This window comes from Rattus norvegicus, chromosome 16 (assembly GCF_036323735.1).
Source record: "Rattus norvegicus strain BN/NHsdMcwi chromosome 16, GRCr8, whole genome shotgun sequence".
NCBI classification, from domain to species: domain Eukaryota; kingdom Metazoa; phylum Chordata; class Mammalia; order Rodentia; family Muridae; genus Rattus; species Rattus norvegicus.
In genome coordinates this window covers 24,331,291-24,353,953 of record NC_086034.1, presented here as the reverse complement: position 1 = coordinate 24,353,953, position 22,663 = coordinate 24,331,291, and the positions used below count along the sequence as shown (strand labels likewise).

Sequence of the window (22,663 nt, the reverse complement as noted above, 5' to 3'; positions counted from 1 at the left end):
GAGACAGTGTGTGAAAATGGATGACAGAGAAACATCTAGAGCATGTGATTGCACCTGGCATGGGAACTCATGGGAACCAGTCATTCACCTTTTAATTATTCCACAAGACCCATGTCTTCCTGAAAGCTCCACCCATCAAATATCCATTCATATGATCAGTTTTCCACAGTAATGGATCCTTTGAATCTCAATAGATTAGCTGAATGTATAGAACTAAGTGACCATGTGACTATTATTTATCTCTCTATAAAGGAGGTTTTTGCCTTCCATATCAGTTGGACATGAACATACAGGTGAAGGCCCATCCATTCCTGTCCAGGATGCTAGGTTAGACACTGGTTTGGTAGAAAATTAAAAGGTGTATTTCAAGCTCATTCTGTGCTCATTAGGATTAATTACCTCCACAAGAGAGGACAATTATGTTGTTCTCTTTATTTGGGCTCTGCATCAGGAAATCATTTTATAAATACTATCACATGACTTATTCCCTCCATGTTTAAGATTCCCTAAATCATACAAGCTAATGTCAAAATCAAGATTCAAACTTTTCCATACTAAAACTGTTCAAAGACTCCTTGCAAAATACGCATGTTAACTTATACTTGGAAGTGCAAACAGTTTCACAGTCTCAATGCAATTAGTCTTATTGTTCTTTGTTTCTGTTATTACCTTATTATGTTCATAAAAATGGATAAATGGCACAGAAACAGGCAGATTGTGACTTCGGGATTCATTCATGCGTGTGTTAAGAAGGAGCAGCTTGAACATTACAAATGCAGTGGTGGGTTTTGAAGAGCTCTAGCAGCAACAGAAATCTATTTGATGTTCGACAAGCAAACCACTTGGGTGGTACCATCATAGATAGTGAAATATTCACAAAGTATCATGGGAATAGGTGCCTTACTGCATCAGGGGCAAAGACTGTTATGATTAATGTAGTCAGGGGATTAATTCCATTGCATCTATAGATTAAAAATATCACTCGGTATAGCTATGAGAGCAAAAGCTAGAGAGGTGGTTGTGTGTATATATGTATCTGTATAATGGTTTCATTGGGCTGATTTTTGGGCCTAAATTCCTTCCCTTTCTTCTACATGGGGAAAAGTTGGAAGTAAAGTATTCCCAGACATACTCAACTGGTTAAAGAACAAATGAATAGCTTTTTAAAACAATTTATAATGTAATATAAGTTAGAAAATCAAGCAAGAAGTAATCCAATGCATTGGATTAATGTTTAGTATGAATATTAACATAACATTCTTAAAATACACCACAGTGGAGTAAGACCACCAGGACAGCTAAAATCCATTTTGAAAAACTCTAACCGGCATAATTCAGGTAAGATTAAGTGTAAGTCCTCTACTGATTCTACCCTAACTATAGAAAGAACTTTGTTTGTGCTAGGAAAGTAAGGAAATCAAATATGAATATATTTATATCCATTCTTCACTTCCTGGCAACCATTTTTAGAATTCAGATTTACTTAAGAAATTGTTTCTAAGAAATTTCTTTTTTTCCTTTAAAGTTGTTTTATGTATTTGCATTCTTTTTATTGAATTACATTTTATTTCTTTACACAACTTTTCCATAGGCATTCTAGACATCAATCCAGTGGTTGGCTGTCTCTGCGTCTGTCTTAGTCAGCTTCTGGTAGAGCCTCTTAGCGGACAGCCATGCTAGGCTCCTGTTTGCCAGCACAACATGGCATCAGTAATAGTGTCAGGGTTTGGTGCCTATGCATGGGATAGATCCCAAGTTGGGCCGGTCACTGGACAGCCTTTCCTTTCCTCTCTGCTCCATTTTTTACCCTGTATTTCTTTTTTTTTTCTTTTTTTTTTCCTTTTTTCTTTTATGGGATTTTTAAAAATTTATACAACCACCAAACTAGATAAGATGGATGAAGCAAAGAAGTGCAGGCCGACAGGAACCGGATGTAGATCTCTCCTGAGAGGCAAAGCCAGACTACAGCAAATACATAGGCAAATGCCATCATTAAACCACTGAACTGAGGACGGGACCCCCGTTGAAGGAATCAGAGAAAGGACTGAAGGAGCTTGAAGGGGCTTGAGACCCCATATGAACAACAATGCCAACCAACCAGAGCTTCTAAGAAATTTCAAATTCAAATTATATCATCTGCAATGCTACTATATTCAAATCGAACTATTGATGCATGTAGTGAACTTTGATAAAAAAAAAAAACTATTCCATGATTTGTGTCCTCTCTAGACACATAGCAGCAAGTTGACTTTGATATAAAATACATTTTTATTTCAGGTTTTAGCATATATACTATATATATGATTATTGCTACATGTCATAGGTGTCAGTGTGTGAAAATATGATCATATTAAAAAGCAAACCAAAAACAGTATTCAATTAATTTCATTATGTTTTGGAGACTAAATATCATTAGCATATTCTGGAATTTTTCCCTCCATAATATTTCAATCATACTTATTTTATAATTCACAGATTATCTTATAGTTATTTTTAGTTGTCTTCCATTTAATGTGAATATCTTGATATTATAAATATCTGGCTCACTCAGGAACCTTTGGAGAAGTGAATGGTGTGTGAGATTTGTAGGTAGTGCTGGGGAATGAAAACTGATATTCTTAGCATTCAATGAAAGCAGCCTCCATATGGGCTACTCTGACAGCACCTTTTCCCTGTAGTTCTATTAATTAGCAAAAGATATAGTGATACTTGATTTATATGCTGCAAGACATAATTTCCAGTAAAAAAAAACATTGGCACAGTAGATGGAAGGTTGAAAAACCACATCATTCTCCAGTACACAGCACTGAATGATCCATTGAGTGAGTCTGAATAAAATTATATTCCAACAGTGGGAGAAGCACCACAGAATTTATCCTTTCAGCAACCTACACCACAGCATCTCTCATACCTACTGTGCCTTTGGAGAGAGCCAGCCAGAGAATAGTGTAGAGGAACCTAAATGACCCTCTTCACATAACCCTGAGGGAAACAGAATTATCATAATGTGGGTGTCTTTTTTAAAAATGTATTTCAGCACTGGAGTTTTGTTTGTGTTGTCGAGGACTGAAAGAGGCCCCACACAAGCTGAGCATATGGTCCACCATAGAGACATTTTCTCAGCCCATTTGTTGATAGGACAAAAACTTGCTCTGGTCATGGGCAATGCCAAGGGGTGTGCAGTGGAGTTTTACATACTGTAAAGGAAATGAACTAGGGTTGTTCATTCTCTGAAGCATGTTTCAAGGACAGGCTTTATCCAGAGAGTGAAACTTGAGACACTCTACGGTTTATATATGGAAATATATTTTTAAAATGTTTTATGTGAGATTGCTGCTCTATCTGCAAGTTTCTTTCATGCTTCTCTCTGGAGTAATAATTCATGTTGCATAACTACTAAGGAAGTCTTTCCAGTTGCTCTTGCCATGGCCAGCAATGGAAGTTGATGTTGAACTTCTTTTTGCTGGAAATGAGCTAGGGGTCAATGCTAGATCTGAGGGCCCTTAACATCTTCTTCAGAAGATCTCGACTACAGTAACACACTGATCTCTCAAGAGCTTTGTCACACTTGCAGCTGGAAATACTTTGTAAAGGTCTTTGGGTCTCCTATATTTGACTATGCTGCAACGACTGTCACCAGAGACTGTGCTTCCCGGTGGTAGCAATGAATGTTCCCCTACAGTGAAGGAAGTTCAAGTCGACCTTTGTAGTAGCCCCTTTCACTACTGTACGAGATGAGCATGCTCACCTAGAGCGCTGCAAACATCCCTAGTCCAGAGGCAAAAAGCAGCAGTGGCAACATGACGCTGTCCTTTTAACCCTTCACTATGGGACAACAGTTCAGGCTAAGATGATAATTTCTGTGTCTGATAGTGATCAGGATCATAGGTAATTTGCACAACAATTTTTATAAGTAGTAACTTTTGATGAAATTTTCTCTTTGTCTTTAAAATATACTAGGAAATGGGAAGAAAGGTTTTTGCATATATTTATTATTTACCAATAATTATTCACTTTAAAGGCTTTTCATAAATGGTGCCAAAGGATATAGGGTCACAAATATTAGCCTTTGTACTTATTGTCATGTTTCCTATAGTTGTTTTGTGACAAATTTTGCTTCCCTCTTTAGAAGCTGGTAAGAGACTTACAGGAACATCACCATGGTAAGAATGTGTGCATTTTACAATAAATTAATCTGTAAAAAGTATAATGTTCAGAACCTGACATTCTCTTTGCCTCTGTGTACTCTGATTTCAGCTTCTTTATTTCTTCTATAATCACAAGCTGAACAATTATCTCCCACACAGCATGAGTTATGGACAAACATCCTTAGGAAGGGAGATGATTCAGTGGATAAAGTGCTTGCCATGAGTCTGTGAGAATGGAAGTTTGGATTCTCAGAATCCACATGAGGTCTTGAGGATCTCATGTGCATCTGAATCCTGGGGCACTTATGGTGAGGCAGGAGGTGGTGAGAGAGAATCCCCTGAAGTTTACTGGCTAGTTTGCCTGGGTTTCTTATTCATGAAGAAGGGATTGAGCCACAAAACCAAGGTTGGAAGAATGTTGCATGCTGTTATTCTAAAGGCTCCCTGACAAGCCCTCCTTTCTTGTTCCTAGGTGTGTGAATGTGGATAATGTCAGCTCTACCTCCTCTGTGAAGGTAAAATTCTTCTTTGTGAGTTTAATTTTCTTATGAATTTTGTTACAATTCAGCAATAGTGTAACTATCCCAGTTTTATATGGAAAGATTGCTCAAGGGAGTCCACATTGTAGATGTGGAGATTTCTACAAACTGCAAGTGAGCAGTAAGTCCTTGTGGGTAGTGGTGGCCAATAAGAGAATGGACTCAAAAGACATAGTGAGTGGAAGACTGAGCACAGTCCTCGTACAATAGAAGATGTCTGACGTTTGACAAGTATTGTTTGCAGAAATGAGTACATGTTCGACTGATTTTAAAATGTGACTGTTACTAGACCATAATATTTCTTTTTTAAAAAATTTTTATTAGATATATTTCTTTACTTACTTTTCCAATGTTTTTCCCCTTCCTGGTTTCCAGTCTATGAGCCCCCATCCCTTCCCCCTCACCCTCTCCCATATCGGTTTTCCTGGGCTGGAGAGATGGCTCAGTGGTTAAAAGCACTGACTGAAAGAACCAAAAAAAAAAAAAAAACAAAAAACAAAAAAACAAAAAAACAAAAAAAAAAGAGCACTGACTGCTCTTCCAGAGGTCTTGATGAATCCAATTCCCAGCAACCACATGTTGACTGACGACCATCTATAATGAGATCTGATGATCTCTCCTGGTGTGTCTGAAGATAGCTACTGTATACTTATATATAATAAGTACTTCTTAGTAAGTCCAGACATTTCTATAATCCATGAATCTCCTAAGTGACTTTACCCTCAGGAAAATGCATGCAATTTTTATCTACCTTTGGACACTGCTATTTTAGGATTCTGTATGAGAGCATCTCCTTGGTCTCTCTATTTCATGTGTATTTACACTAAGGAGAAATTGTGGCTATGTAGCAGTTTGTAATATGTTCATCAAATTTGTCTTATGAGAATAGAGCATTTTCTATTTGATTCTATGAGGGTATGTTGAAAGCTCTTCATCTAGAAAAACAACAAGTGTTTTTCCCAATTATCCAGCATTTTTAGATGCAGGGAGTCAATTACTGTATATTTCCATTTAAGTTCTTCTTTATGGATTTTAAAATAATATAAACTTATATTCTTTGTGCCACATTCAAACAGTTAAAATATTGTAGTGCTTTACTTAGATATTTCCATATTCAGTCTGAGGCTGCTTTATCACTGTGAGCTGCTCAAGGTTAAGAAACCTGTTTCTATATAACCTATAGCCCTATAGTGAGGGGCTGTGTGAATGATTTTTGAATGTGACTCAGTGGACCAATTTGTTTCTATAAAGCAGTTTCACCGGTTCTATGGTATGGACAGTGCTAGCAATTAAATTGCCATTTATTTGTAAATGAAAACTGTGCATTTTGTGATTCCCCACAATGGAAGAGTAAGACTGTTAGAAGGGGCCTCATTAATATTAATAATCATCTTAAACTAGAAGCAGAATAATTGACTGATAATGAATTAAGCTTAGTCTCAACAAGAACAAGGTCAAGTTTGTCAGTTAATGATTTTCTCTTAATCTAGGCTAGCATAAATATTTTAACTTCTTGATGGTATCCTATTAAGTTGTAAATAGGCATATAAGAAGATATTTTATATTTAATAATTTTGATTTTCATGTGTCAATATCCTGTAATTCCTAAAGAACATTGTTGATTTGAAAGCATGCATCCTAAAAGAATAGAGTTAATTTCGAGACCAAATAAAAAGTAAACTCTCTTCTCTGCATTGCAGGGAGAATCGGGAAGAAAATTCCATATAATACCTAAGAAGATCCAGAACATTTTTAGAAAATCTGGAGTTTATGTGTGTTCTCGAGGAGAGCCAGTACCTGATGTATGGAAAGCAAAAAAATCCATAATGGTAATTCCCCTCATTTGAGAAGTAACCTATTTCCTTTTGTGAAGGGGAGTGATGGGTGTTTGTGCCTATGCCTTTCTAGTGCAAGTAGTGAACGAGTAGAGAAAGATCAGCCTTGAGCATTCCCTTCACACTCTCCATATCCTCACTCCTTGCCAGTCACTGCATTAGGCAGTGCTTCTCAACCTTCCTAATGCTGTGACCTTTAATACAGTTCCTCATGCTGTGGTGATTTCCAACCATACAACTGTTTTGTTGCTACTGCATCAGTGTCAGATTGATAATATCATCAACTGTAATGTCGTATTGGTATTTTCAGAAGGTCTTTGCCAACCTGTGTGAGACTGTTCTATGCCCTCCTCCAATAGGGTATGACAGACAGGTTGAGAAGCACTGTCATAAAATGTAATAATAGTAAATTAGACTATGGAAACAGAAGAAAAAACAGAAAATGAGCATGTTTTTAACTCACTGAGGAGAACTCATAAAAATACAGAAACCAAATAGTACATGCTCCTGGAAATAGGTACAGTAAACTTGAAAGCGACCACCATAGTTGTGCTTCATTTACTTTGGATTGACTGACTTTATGTGTGTGAATGTTTTGCGTGTATTCTGTCTGTATACCATGTGCGTGTGCTTCCCACAAAAATCAGAAGAGGTCATTTCATCCTTTGTTCTTGTTGTTCCAGAACTTTGTCAGCCAATATTATGTGTTTTACAAAGCAAAGCCAGGTGTCCTGGAGGAGCAATGAATGTTTTAAACTCCTCAGCCCCTTTTCCAGCACACAGATTTAATATGTTTGATAGGCAAAAAGATTAAAATTATCATCAGGGGAAATAAGAAGTCAGTCTTCTGATATTTCTTAACTTCCTGGACAGGACCTCAGCATTCTGGTTTTACCCATTGAAGTCCAAAGTACTTATAGGCAGGGTGCCCACAACAGGTGGCTGGGTATGTTGGTGTACACAGTTAATTCACGAACTCATAAAGCAGGCAGGGTGGTCTCTGTCAGTTCAAGGACGTCCTGTTCTTAATTTATTTGGGGAGTAGGAGAATGTAAGTTGAATTGTGGGTATCAAAAGATAACTTGTATGAATCAATCTTTCCCTTCCTCTGTTTCCAGTCTCAGGTATCAAATTCAAGTTATCAGTCAGGCTGCCAAGTAGGTTTATCACATTGGTAGTATGATTTACACTTTGGTTAGCATTAACAGACAAACAGTAGATAAACTCTGCATGTGTGTGTGTGTGTGTGGGGGGGTTATTTAACATTAACACAAATGCTAAGCAGTGCATGGGAGGATCAGACAAAGAGATGGGAGTTCATGTGATTGAACACTTGGCCACTGATGGGAGATTGTTTAACTTTTGGGGTCTGGCCTTGCTAGCAGAAGGTTTTCAGTGGTAGATTTTAATGGCTATGACTACTTGTGGTACCAGTACTGTGTTATCTGCTTCCCGGTCTACCAGCATGTGAGAACCAACAATGTACTGCCAAAAGTCAGGCCTCCCTGTTCCTTCCTTGAAATAAGTGACTGGTTTTCCCCATCAGATATTTTGTCACAGAAAGTACAGAAACAAATTCAAAAGTAACAGCCATCTTTCCTGTTTAAATCCCCTTTCAGAAGTTACAAAGCAAGCAGAAGGGTGTGTCTGCTGATCTTACACACACTACTTACTCCTTACTCCACTGCATACTGTCAACACGTAGCTAACTACCTTCCTCTAGACCTCTAATTTCATCATTAGGAAAGAGGAAGTTCAGATATAATTATTAAACATAATGGAATCATTAGAAACTGTAATTTACAGAAACCAAACTCAAATGCTCTTCGTTTATGCCTAGATCAATTTGGTTTCCAATTAACTACTACAGGTGATGAACCTGAGTAATTTTTATTCTAGGAAGACCTTAGCAAAGACATAGAACTCAGGTACTTTAATAAACAGAAATTCACTCGGCAATCACCTTCTATTGCAGTGAAAAGTCATTAGAATTTTCTAAAGTAAAATTTCTAATGCAAACACATTTTGTCCTAACTAGAATTTTATGATGCTATGGAATGTACAAATAATGGTGATAAATATAGTAACTAAATTTTATATGCCCATGATTAGAATACAATCCACAATATCATTACAGCAGTGGGATCTTACAGAGACAACTAAGACAAAGGTAGTTTCCATTCTTCCAAGGAATAAATGTCACTGAAGTAAAACTAAACATCATTTCTGATGTTAAATTTGAATAAAACCAAACGAACACAAGACTTCCCACAAGACTACATGGCAAATGCGGTGTAATGAGTATAAAATAAAAAAATGAAAGACCTTAGCTAGTTAATACCAGTTCTCTACCCCATGCTAGCGGAATACCAGGTATAAGTCATTATAAACAAGTACAGCCAGCAGGATTTACAATGACACAGGCACATTTCAAAGGTGATGCCTAGTTTGGCTGAAAGAAAAAGATCACATGAATGAGAAATTCACACTTACTACATTTCATTTTTATTCTAAACGGCTATACACCAATCTCTCTCCTTTTATTTTAAAAGCAGTAAATATATATATATATATATATATATACATATATACATATACTTGCATATATATGCATGTATACACATCTTCTCACGTACACATATGTAGTTAGAAATACATACATGCGTATAAGTGCACACACATGTGTATATGCATATTTGCCAGCCAGATGGTTCAATGGGGTAGTGATAAGTAGTCTGGTAACACATTGCATATGAAAACATGACTATGTGTGTAACATACCCCATGGTTTGCTATATTCAAGTCTGTCTTTCTCAGGAAATCCAAGGAACTTAAATTCTCTCATGATCCATTTTAATAGTGTGAACACTAAGAGGAAATGCATGCTTCTTCAACATTATTCTTTGATCAACAGTCCTCCTTCACCTGTTCTGTTGAATCTTCTCTGTGATATATTGCTTGTTGATGCAGAGAATGTTTGACGTGTCAGTTTTGCAAGTAAGAAACGTAAATCATCCTCAAACCTGGCACTGAAAGTCAAAAGTAGACTGCCATGTTATGGGTTTCCCTGAGGTGTAAGGAAGAACAAACATGTGAAGATCTTATTTCTTATGCAGTATGAGTCAATGAGGCTTCCCATTTACAATGCAGCATCAAACCCATTCACAAGCCCAACTTCCTGAATTTATCTATTTAAATCAACGAGTGTTCCGGGCATCCTATCTAAGCTAGCTTTATGGAATTTGATAACACATTTTGTGACCAAATCCCCTGGGTAACACCACTTCACAGCTTTGAATGAATCCTTCAGACTCTGTTAAATACACTCTTATTGTAACTAGCTGATGCTTATGTTAGTCACTTTCTATAGTTGTAAAAAATATCATGGGAAAGAAAATGTTTAGAAGAAAGAGATGGTGTGAAGTGGGTCTCTTGGTTAAATTGGATACAGAAATCACCATCATGATTCAGGCAGACAAGCATGACGATGAAGCAGCAGCTGAGAGATCACATCTTGACCTACACAGGAAAGAGAGAACTTAGTGGAAATGACACCAGTCTATTGAAATCTTTTTTTTTATTAACTTGAGTATTTCTTATTTACATTTCGAGTGTTATTCCCTTTCCTGGTTTCTAGGCCAACATCCCCCTAATCCCTCCCCCTCCCCTTCTTTATGGGTGTTCCCCTCACCATCCTCCCCCCATTGCTGCCCTCCCCCCAACAATCACGTTCACTGGGGGTTCAGTCTTAGCAGGACCAAGGGCTTCCCCTTCCACTGGTGATCTTACTAGAATATTTATTGCTACCTATGAGGTCAGAGTCCAGAGTCCAGGGTCAGTCCATGTATAGTCTTTAGGTAGTGGCTTAGTCCCTGGAAGCTCTGGTTGCTTGGCATTGTTGTTCATATGGGGTCTCGAGCTCCTTCGAGCTCTTCGAGTTCTTTCTCTGATTCCTTCAACGGGGGTCCCGTTCTCAGTTCAGTGGTTTGCTGCTGGCATTCGGCTATGTATTTGCTGTATTCTGGCTGTGTCTCTCAGGAGAGATCTACATCCGTATCCTGACGGCATGCACTTCATCGCTTTATCCATATTGTCTAATTGGGTGGCTGTATATGTATGGGCCACATGTGGGGCAGGCTCTGAATGGGTGTTCCTTCTGTGTCTGTTTTAATCTTTGCCTCTCTATTCCCTGCCAAGGGTATTCTTGTTCCCCATTTAAAGAAGGAGTGAAGCATTCACATTTTGATCATCCGTCTTGAGTTTCATTTGTTCTATGCATCTAGGGTAATTCAAGCATTTGGGCTAATAGCCACTTATCAATGAGTGCATACCATGTGTGTTTTTCTGTGATTGGGTTGCCTCACTCAGGATGATATTTTCCAGTTCCAACCATTTGCCTATTAATTTCATAAAGTCATTGTTTTTGATAGCTGAGTAATATTCCATTGTGTAGATGTACCACATTTTCTGTATCCATTCCTCTGTTGAAGGGCATCTGGGTTCTTTCCAGCTTCTGGCTATTATAAATAAGGCTGCTATGAACATAGTGGAGCACATGTCTTTTTTATATGTCGGGGCAACTTTTGGGTATGTGCCCAAGAGAGGTATAGCTGGATCCTCAGGCAGTTCAATGTCCAATTTTCTGAGGAACCTCCAGACTGATTCCCAGAATGGTTGCACCAGTCTGCTTTCCCACCAACAATGGAGGAGTGTTCCTCTTTCTCCACATCCTCGCCAGCATTTGTGGTCACCTGAGTTTTTGATCTTACCCATTCTCACTGGTGTGAGGTGAAATCTCAGGGTTGTTTTGATTTGCATTTCCATTATGACTAACGATGTTGAACATTACTTTAGGTGTTTCTCAGCCATTTCGCCTTCCTCAGCTGTGAATTCTTTGTTTAGCTCAGAACCTAATTTTTTAATAGGGTTATTTGTCTTGCTGCGGTCTAACTTCTTCAGTTCTTTGTATATTTTGGATGTAAGGCCTCTATCTGTTGTAGGATTGGTAAAGATCTTTTCCCAATCGGTTGGTGGCCGTTTTGTCCTACCCTCAGTGTCCTTTGCCTTACAGAAGCTTTGCAGTTTTATGAGATCCCATTTGTCGATTCTTGATCTTAGAGCATAAGCCATTGGTGTTTTGTTCAGGAAATTTTTTCCAGTGCCCATGTGTTCCAGATGCTTCCCTAGTTTTTCTTCTATTAGTTTGAGTGTATCTGGTTTGATGTGGAGGTCCTTTATACACTTGGACTTAAGCTTTGTACAGGGTGATAAGCATGGATCGATCTGCATTCTTCTACATGTTGACCTCCAGTTGAACCAGCACCATTTGCTGAAAATGCTATCTTTTTTCCATTGGATGGTTTTGGCTCCTTTGTCAAAAATCAAGTGACCATAGGTGTGTGGGTTCATTTCTGGGTCTTCAATTCTGTTTCATTGGACTATCTGTCTGTCTCTGTTCCAATACCATGCAGTTTTTATCATTATTGCTCTGTAATACTGCTTGAGTTCAGGGATAGTGATTCCCCCTGAAGTCCTTTTATTGTTGAGGATAGTTTTAGCTATCTTGGGCTTTTTGTTGATGAATTTGCAGATTGTTCTTTCTAACTCTTTGAAGAACTGGATTGGTATTTTGATGGGGATTGCATTGAATCTGTAGATCGCTTTTGGTAAGATGGCCATTTTTACTATATTAATCCTGCCAATCCATGAGCATGGAAGATCTTTCCATCTTCTGAGGTCTTCTTCAATTTCTTTCTTCAGAGTCTTGAAGTTCTTATTGTACAGATCTTTTACTTGCTTGGATAAAGTCACACCGAGGTACTTTATATTATTTGGATCTATTATGAAGGGTGTTATTTCCCTAATTTCTTTCACAGCTTTTTCTCTTTTGTGTAGAGGAAGGCTACTGATTTATTTGAGTTAATTTTATACCCAGCCACTTTGCTGAAGTTGTTGATCAGCTTTAGTAGTTCTCTGGTGGAACTTTTGGGATCACTTAAATGTACTATCATATCATCTGCAAATAGTGATATTTTGACTTCTTCTTTTCCAATCTGTATCCTCTTGACCTCCATTTGTTGTCTGATTGCTCTGGCTAGAACTTCAAGAACTATATTGAATAAGGAGGGAGAGAGTGGGCAGCCTTGTCTAGTCCCTGATTTTAGTGGGATTGCTTCAAGTTTCTCTCCATATAGTTTAATGTTAGCAACTGGTTTGCTGTATATGGCTTTTACTATGTTTAGGTATGGGCCTTGAATTCCTATTCTTTCCAGGACTTTTATCATGAAGGGGTGTTGAATTTTGTCAAATGCTTTCTCAGCATCTAATGAAATGATCATGTGGTTTTGTTCTTTCAGTTTGTTTATATAATGGATCACGTTGATGGTTTTCCGTATATAAACCATCCCTGCATGCCTGGGATGAAGCCTACTTGATCATGGTGGATGATTGTTTTGATGTGCTCTTGGATTTGGTTTGCCAGATATTTATTGAGTATTTTTGCGTCGATATTCATAAGGGAAATTGTTCTGAGGTTCTCTTTCTTTGTTGGGTCTTTGTGTGGTTAAGGTGTAAGAGTAATTGTGGCTTCATAGAAGGAATTCGGTAGTGCTCCATTTGTTTCATTTTTGTGGAATAGTTTGGAGAATATTGGTATGAGGTCTTCTATGAAGGTCTGATAGAATTCTGCACTGAATCCGTCTGGACCTGGGCCCTTTTTGGTTGGGAGACCTTTAATGACTGCTTCTATTTCCTTAGGAGTTATGGGGTTGTTTATCTGGTTTATCTGTTCCTGATTTAACTTTGGTACCTGGTATCTCTCTAGGAAATTGTCCATTTCCTGCAGATTTTCAAGTTTTGTTGAATACAGGCTTTTATACTAAGATCTGATGATTTTTTGAATTTCGTCTGAATCTGTAGTTATGTCTCCCTTTTCATTTCTGATTTTGTTAATTTGGACACACTCTCTGTGTCCTCTGGTTAGTCTGGCTAAGGGTTTATCTATCTTGTTGATTTTCTCAAAGAACCAACTTTTGGTTCTGTTGATTCTTTCTATGTTCCTTTTTGTTTCCACTTGGTTGATTTCAGCTCTGAGTTTGATTATTTCCTGCCTTCTACTCCTCCTGGGTGTGTTTGCTTCTTTTTGTTCTAGAGCGTTTAGGTGTGTTGTCAAGCTGCTGACATATGCTGTTTCCTGTTTCTTTCTGCAGGCACTCAGCATTATGAGTTTTCCTCATATCACAGCTTTCATTGTTTCCCATAAGTTTGGGTATGTTGTACCTTCGTTTTCATTAAATTCTAAGCAGTCTTTAATTTCTTTCTTTATTTCTTCCTTGACCTGGTTATCATTGAATAGAGCATTGTTTAATTTCCATGTATATGTGGACATTTTTCCATTATTGTTATTGAAGACCAACTTTAGGCCATGGTGGTCTGATAAGATGCATGGGATTATTTCTATCTTTCTGTACCTGTTGAGGCCCGTTTTTGACCAATTATATGGTCAGTTTTGGAGAAAGTACCATGAGGAGCTGAGAAGAAGGTATATCCTTTTGCTTTAGGATAGAATGTTCTATAAATATCCGTTAAGTCCATTTGGCTCATGACTTCTCTTAATCTGTCTAGGTCTCTGTTTAATTTCTTTTTCCATGATCTGTCCATTGATGAGAGTGGGGTGTTGAAATCTCCTACTATTATTGTGTGAGGTGCAATGTGTGTTTTGAGCTTTTGTAAGGTTTCTTTTATGTGGGAAGGTGCCCTTGTATTCGGGGCATAGATATTTAGGATTGAGAGTTCATCTTGGTGGATTTTTCCTTTGATGAATATAAAGTGTCCTTCCTTATCTTTTTTGATGACTTTTGGTTGATAATTGATTTTATTTGACATTAGAATGGCTACTCCAGCTTCCTTCTTCTGACCATTTGCTTGGAAAGTTGTTTTCCAGCCTTTCACTCTGAGGTAGTGTCTCTCTTTGTCTCTGAGGTGTGTTTCCTGTAGGCAGCAGAATGCAGGGTCCTCGTTGCGTATCCAGTTTGTTAATCTATGTCTTTTCATTGGGGAGTTGAGGCCATTGATGTTGAGAGATATTAAGGAATAGTGATTATTGCTTCCTTTTATATTCATATTTGGATATGAGGTTATGTTTGTGTGCTTTTCTTCTCTTTGTTTATTGCCAAGACGATTAGTTTCTTGCTTCTTCTAGGGTATCTCTTGCCTCCTTATGTTGGGCTTTACCATTTATTATCCTTTGTAGTGCTGGATTTGTAGAAAGATATTGTGTAAATTTGGTTTTGTCCTGGAATATCTTGGTTTCTTCATCTATGTTAATTGAGAGTTTTGCAGGATACAGTAACCTGGGCTGGCATTTGTGTTCTCTTAGGTTTTGTATGACATCTGTCCAGGATCTTCTGGATTTTATAGTTTCTGGCGAAAAGTCTGTGTGATTCTGATAGGTCTGCCTTTATGTTACTTGATCTTTTTCCCTTACTGCTTTTAATATTCTTTCTTTATTTTGTGCGTTTGGTGTTTTGACTATTATGTGACGGGAGGTGTTTCTTTTCTGGTCCAATCTATTTCGAGTTCTGTAGGCTTTTTGTATGCTTATGGGTATCTCTTTCTTTAGGTTAGGGAAGATTTCTTCTATGATTTTGTTGAAGATATTTACTGGTCCTTTGACCTTGGAGTCTTCACTCTCTTCTATACCTATTATCCTTAGGTTTGATCTTCTCATTGAGTCCTGGATTTCCTGTATGTTTTGGACCAGTATCTTTTTCCGCTTTACATTATCTTTGACTGTTGAGTCGATGATTTCTATGGAATCTTCTGCTCCTGAGATTCTCTCTTCCATATCTTGTATTCTGTTGGTGAAGCTCGTATCTACAGCTCCTTGTCTCTTCTTTAGGTTTTGTATTTCCAGGGTTGTTTCCATGTGTTCTTTCTTGATTGCTTCTATTTCCATTTTCAATTCCTTCAACTGTTTGATTGTGTTTTCCTGGAATTCTTTCAGGGATTTTTGTGACTCCTCTCTATGGGCTTCTACTTGTTTATTTATGTTTTCCTGGAATTCTTTTAGGGATTATTGCGATTCCTCTCTGTCGGCCTCTACTTGTTCTCTAAGGGAGTTATTCACGTCTTTCTGGAAGTTCTCCAGCATCATGATCAAATATGATTTTGAAACTAGATCTTGCTTTTCTGGTGTGTTTGGATATTCCGTGTTTGCTTTGGTGGGAGAATTGGGTTCCGATGATGCCATGTAGTCTTGGTTTCTGTTGCTTGGGTTCCTGTGCTTGCCTCTCGCCATCAGATTATCTCTAGTGTTACTTTGTTCTGCTATTTCTGACAGTGGCTAGACTGTCCTATATGCCTGTTTTTCAGGAGTGCTGTAGACCTGTTTTCCTGTTTTCTTTCAGCCAGTTATGGGAACAGAGTGTTCTGCTTTGGGGCGTGTAGTTTTTCCTTTCTACAGGTCTTCAGCTGTTCCTGTGGGCCTGTGCCCTGAATTGACCAGGCAGGTCACTTGGAGCAGAAAAGTTGGTCTTACCTGTGATCCGGAGGCTCAAGGTTGCTCATGGGGTGTTGCTTATGAGCTCTCCGCGGCGGCAGCCACCAGGAAGTTCTGAGCCACCCTTTCCGGGAACTTCTGTGCACCAGGGTTCCAGATGGCATTTGGTTTTCCTCTGGAGTCAGTAATGTGTGCAGAGTGCAGTCTCTTCTGGTTTCCCAGGCATGTCTGCCTCTCTGAAGGTTTAGCTCTCCCTCCCACGGGATTTGGGTGCAGAGAACTGTTTATATGGTCGGTCCCTTCAGGTTCCGGCGGTGTCTCAGATGCCAAAAGAAAGCACTGTTGTTCTACTCTGTTTCCAGCTCTGTCTCTCTATTGAAATCTTAAACCTCATCCTGGCAACAGTTTTACTACAAAACAGCCCCACCACCTACTCCTTTTGAAAATAATTCAGCGCTCTCCACAGCAAGCATAATGTGAGCCTATGGGGCTGTTGACATTCAAGCCACCACAGAGGTGCTGGATGAGGTCTTAATATACATCCTGTAAGTGTAGCAATAGTCATGATGTTACAGAATAGTTGACGATACTGTGCCCTCCTCCCAGATTGCGTTGTTTACTTATAAACAAATTTCTACTAATTGCTGTGGTTCAGCCTTTGCACAGACCTTTAATCTCTCAAACTGGAATGTAGACATTTCCTTAGTACCCACCCTTAATGCTAAGTAATCAATGTAACCTTAGTTTATAGAATGAAGCACCTCGTTTAAAAGTGATGCTTAATTGCATGAAAGAGAAGGTGATTATCCAGAGAAAGATTTGGTATAAAGAATATTCCCAACTCTCTCACGAAGGAATAAGAAAAGTGGCTACTTGAGGGGTAGTGCAGCAGAAAGTACAAAAAGACAGAGAGAGAGAGAGAGAGAGAGAGAGAGAGAGAGAGAGAGAGAGAGAGAGAGAGAGAGGAGGGAGGGAGGGGCAGAGGGAGGGAGGTGGCCTTTTTACTTGGAGAGTTTCAGAGAGAAATAGTGCAGAATGAACCATAGAATATGAAGGAAAGAGAATATTACAAAATCATTATTTAGAGGAAGAGTAGAGCAAAACATCAGAGGCCAAGAGTCACATTTTGTCCTTTCTATTTATATATTTCCATCTTACAAGGAAAAATGACTTTAGGTAGCAAAGAGCAGAAGAAATCTAAGTATAAACCTAAAGAGATCCACAGTAAAGACTTTGAAAAACTCTGGGCCAATTACTCAAGCAGACAGGAAGCAGACTTCACTGAATGTCACTGAATGTAGTGCTAAATTTCGACAGAATACACAAATAGTTTGGGGACTATGAATCCAGGTTCTGACATTATCAGAAGGGTGATAGAATGAATAAAATCAGTAAATTTTCAATCAAAAGTATCACTGCTAATTTTCGTTTTAGGATGAAAAATATAAAACAGATAATTTCTATGCTGTGTCTTCTGAGCATAGAAATTCTATTCCTAAGGCTACTGTTGATCGTGAAGCTTCCACCTCTACTGCTGACAGCCTGGATGCTGCCGAGCCTGACCCGACAAATTCTACAAATGCTACTGACTGTCTGGCTGCTCTTGAGCGTGAGCTGACTAATTCCAACAACACTGCTGACTGTCTGGCTGACCTTGAGCCTGATCCGACGATTTCTACCAATGCCGCTGACTTTCAGGCTGCTGTTGCACCAGAGCCAACTAGGTCCACCCACCCTGCTGACTGTCTGCCTGATGTGGAACCAGAGCCAACTATGTCCACCCACCCTGCTGACACTCTGGCTGCTCTTGAGCCTGAGCTGACTAATTTCAACAACACTGCTGACTGTCTGGCTGACCTTGAGCCTGAGCCAAACATGTCCACCCACCCTGCTGACAGTCTGCCTGATGTGGAACCAGAGCCAACTATGTCCAATCACCCTGCTGACACTCTGGCTGCTCTTGAGCCTGAACTGACTAATTCCAACAACACTGCTGACTGTCTGGCTGACCTTGAGCCTGAGCCAAACATGTCCACCCACCCTGCTGACAGTCTTCCTGATGTGGAACCAGAGCCAACTATGTCCACCCACCCTGCTGACACTCTGGCTGCTCTTGAGCCTGAGCTGACCAATTTCAACAACACTGCTGACTGTCTGGCTGATCTTGAGCCTGATCCGACTATTTCTACCAATGCCGCTGACTTTCAGGCTGCTGTTGCACCAGAGCCAACTAGGTCCACCCACCCTGCTGACTGTCTGCCTGATGTGGAACCAGAGCCAACTATGTCCACCCACCATGCTGACACTCTGGCTGCTCTTGAGCCTGAGCTGACTAATTTCAACAACACTGCTGACTGTCTGGCTGACCTTGAGCCTGATCCGACTATTTCTACCAATGCCGCTGACTTTCAGGCTGCTGTTGCACCAGAGCCAACTAGGTCCACCCACCCTGCTGACTGTCTGCCTGATGTGGAACCAGAGCCAACTATGTCCACCCACCCTGCTGACACTCTGGCTGCTCTTGAGCCTGAACTGACTAATTCCAACAACACTGCTGACTGTCTGGCTGACCTTGAGCCTGATCCGACTATTTCTACCAATGCCGCTGACTGTCGGGCTGCTGTTGCACCAGAGCCCGCTATGTCCACCAACCCTGCTGACAGTATGGCAGCTGTTGAGCCTGAGCCGACTATGTCCACCCACCCTGCTGACATTCTGACTGCTGACGAGCCTGAACATAATACTTCTACCAAAGCTGCTGACTGTCTGGCTGACCTTGAGCCTGAGCCAAACATGTCCACCCACCCTGCTGACAGTCTGCCTGATGTGGAACCAGAGCCAACTATGTCCAATCACCGTGCTGACACACTGGCTGCTCTTGAGCCTGAGTCGACTAAATCCTCCAATGCTGCTGACTGTCTGGCCTATGTTGAGCCAGAGCCAGCTATGTCCACCCACCGTGCCGACAGTCTGGCTGCTCTTGAGCATGAGCTGTCTCATGCCAACAAAGATGCTGACTGTCTGGCTTCTCTCAAGGCTGAGCTGATTAATTCCACCAATGCTACTGATTGTCTGGCTTCTGTTGGGACTGAGACAACCATGTCCACCCAGCCTACTGACAATTTGGCAGCTGTTGAGCCTGAACATAATAATTCCACCAATACTGCTGACGGTCTGGACTCTGTTGAACAAGAGCCAGCTAAGCCCACTTACCGTGCCGACAGTCTGGCTGCTCTTGAGCATGAGCTGACTAATTCCAACAACACTGCTGACTGTCTGGCTTCTCAGAAGGCTGAGTCAATTGATTCTACCAATGCTACTGATTGTTTGGCTTCTGTTGGGACTGAGACAACTATGTCCACCCACCCTGCTGACAATATGGCTACTGATGAGCTTGAGCCTACACATTCCACCAATGCTGCTTACTTTCTGGCCGATCTTGAGCCCCAGTCGACTAATTCCTCCAATGCTGCTGATATTCTGGCTTCTGTTGGGTCTGAGACAACCATGTCTACCCACCTTGCTGATATTCCTATTGCTCATGAGCCTGACTATAATGATTCTACCAATGCTGCTGACAGTCTGGACTCCGTTGAGCCAGAGCCAGCTATGTCCACCCACCGTGCCGACAGTCTGGCTGCTCTTGAGCATGAGCTGTCTCATGCCAACAAAGCTGCTGACTGTCTGGCTTCTCTCAAGGCTGAGCCAACCATGTCCACCCAGCCTGCTGACAGTTCGGCAGCTGTTGAGCCTGAGCCTACAATTTCCACCAGAGCTGCTGATTGTCTGGCTACTGTTCTGCCGGAGCTAATTAGGTCAATCCACCCTGCTGACTGTCTGGACTCTGTTCAGCCTGAGTCATCTATGTCCACACACCCAGCTGATAATATGGCTACTGATGAGCTTGAGCCTAAAAATTCGACCAACGCTGTTTACTGTCTGGCTGCTCTTGAGACTGAGTCGACTAAATCCTCCAATGCTGCTGACTGTCTGGCCTATGTTGAGCCAGAGCCAGAGCCAGGCATGTCCACCCACCGTGCCGACAGTCTGGCTTCTCTTGAGCATGAGCTGACTAATTCCAACAACACTGCTGACTGTCTGGCTTCTCAGAAGGCAGAGTCAATTGATTCTACCAATGCTACTGATTGTTTGGCTTCTGTTGGGACTGAGACAACTATGTCCACCCACCCTGCTGACAATATGGCTACTGATGAGCTTGAGCCTACACATTCCACCAATGCTGCTTACTGTCTGGCTGCTCTTGAGCCTGAGTCGACTAAATCCTCCAGTGCTGCTGACTGCCTGGCCTATGTTGAGCCAGAGCCAGCTATGTCCACCCACCGTGCCGACAGTCTGGCTGCTCTTGAGCATGAGCTGTCTCATGCCAACAAAGATGCTGGCTGTCTGGCTTCTCTCAAGGCTGAGCTGATTAATTCCACCAATGCTACTGATTGTCTGGCTTCTGTTGGGACTGAGACAACCATGTCCACCCAGCCTGCTGACAGTTTGGCAGCTGTTGAGCCTGAACATAATAATTCCACCAATGCTGCTGACGGTCTGGACTCTATTGAACAAGAGCCAGCTATGCCCACCCACCGTTCTGACAGTCTGGCTGCTCTTGAGCATGAGCTGTCTCATGCCAATAAAGCTGCTGACTGTCTGGCTTCTCTCAAGGCTGAGCCAACCATGTCCACCCAGCCTGCTGACACTTTGGCATCTGTTGAGCCTGAGCCTACTTTTTCCACCAAAGCTGCTGATTGTCTGGCTACTGTTCAGCCTGAGCTAACTAGGTCAAACCACCCTGCTGACTGTCTGGATTCTGTTCAGCCTGAGTCATCTATGTCCCCACACCCTGCTGACAGTTTGGTAGCTATTGAGCCTGAACTGACTAATTCCACCAAAGCTGCTGACTTTCTGGGTGCTGTTGATCCCGAGTCAACCAAATCCACCCACCCTGCTGACAGTATGGCAGTTGATGAGCCTGAGCTGCCTAATTCCAACATTGCTGCTGACTGTCTGGACGACCTTGAGCCTGATACGACTATTTCTACCAATGCCGCTGACTGTCAGGCTGCTGTTGGGTCTGAGACAACCATGTCCACCCAGCCTGCTGACAGTTTGGCAGCTGTTGAGCCTGAGCCGACTAATTCCACCAAAGCTGCTGACTGTCTGGACTCTGCTGAGCCAGAGCCAACTATGGCCACCCACCATGCTGACATTCTGACTGCTGTTGAGCCTGAACATACTAATTGCTCCAGTACTGCTGACTGTCTGCCTGCTGTTCAGCCTGAGTCCAGTATGTCCACCCACCCTGCTGACAGTATGGCTGCTATTGATGCTGAGCCTACAGATCCTGCCATTGTTGCTGACTGTCTGGCTGCTCTTGAACCTCGGCTGTCTGTTACATGTGCTGCTGACAGTAGTGTGTTAGTTGAGAGTCATGACTCAGGACCAGCTAGTCACATTGGATTGGATTATGTTGTTGATTTACCTCTTTACAAGGAGAGTACAAGGTACAAACCCCATGCTGACCCAGATCCCACTCCTGGTTCCTGCACTTGTTATTCCCTTGACTCCATTCAAATGACTAACTTGACTCTTTTGATATCCCTTAGTGAAGAAGAAATATTTGATTCTGCTACTTCAGATGAGAAATCTTCTTTTACCCCTGACGTAGAAGAAGGTCTGCCTGCTACTCAGGGTGCTGAGGATATTTTTCATGCTTCCGCACGAGCTGAACCAATAAACCACAGCTTGAACCTTCTCAGGGAGAGTGGATATCTTCGGGCAACAGAGATACCACGCATACCTTTTTTGCTCTTCATATGGCTTATATCCTCACTTTTATCCATCATAACATGGATGAAAATCCAAATTCAACAAGCATGGCATGAAGAAAATGGCCAAGGAGCTCCCACTAACAAGAGAGTCGGACCAGGTAAGTTAAACTAAAATAGTAGCTTAAAATAGATTAAGATTGTTTTAGTAGAAACCTAGGTCTCTTTTGTTAATAAATTTCATACTTCTATAGGGCTATTTACGCATAACCTAGAACCTGAAAAATTTATTTTTTCTCAATTTATAGAAAATAATTTTCATAATGTAACAAATCCAGTTTAGAGAAATACAACTGACCAGGTAATATTTTTTTCCTACTTGGATGTTTCCTATTCTAGAATGAGGAGATTATTGTCACTTCCAGTGAAAACATGTGTTTCCTGAATGACTAAGCCGGGAAAACTTCCTGTTAAATGTTATTGTCTATTTATCGCTGTCATTCTGAACTCTGACTTCTGAAGTTAGCATAGCCTTTGACCGCAACATTCCAAAAGAAGCAACTTCTGAGATTAAAAATAACAAGAGAAGCATCCACCTTCTCACTGTTTCTCTCTACATTGATCCAGATGATAATGACACTGATGTTGTTGATGCTGGGCATGACAATATCACCAGTGATGTGCCTGATGATACTGTTGATAATTCTTCTTTTTCTTCTAGTGGCTGCGGCTCCTGATCCCTAGACCCTTGATGCTCCTCCAGGATCGAATGGAATATCAAAACATAGTCTGTGTGGGAGAATTGATCATATATATAAATTTTAAAATAAAATGTTCAATCTGATTGTAGACTGAAGTAAAAATT

General features: G+C 40.7%; 1 protein-coding gene across 1 annotated transcript; it reads left to right on the top strand.

Moving 5' to 3' along the window:
- Positions 1-5,540: 5,540 nt before the first annotated feature.
- On the top strand, positions 5,541-22,069 carry LOC134482360 (mucin-16-like). The gene is made up of 2 exons (XM_063275849.1): positions 5,541-6,516; positions 17,456-22,069. Exons 1-2 carry the CDS (start codon positions 6,514-6,516, stop codon positions 21,971-21,973), a joined length of 4,521 nt encoding a protein of 1,506 aa, XP_063131919.1. The 5' UTR covers positions 5,541-6,513; the 3' UTR covers positions 21,974-22,069.
- The last annotated feature ends 594 nt before the right edge of the window (positions 22,070-22,663 follow it).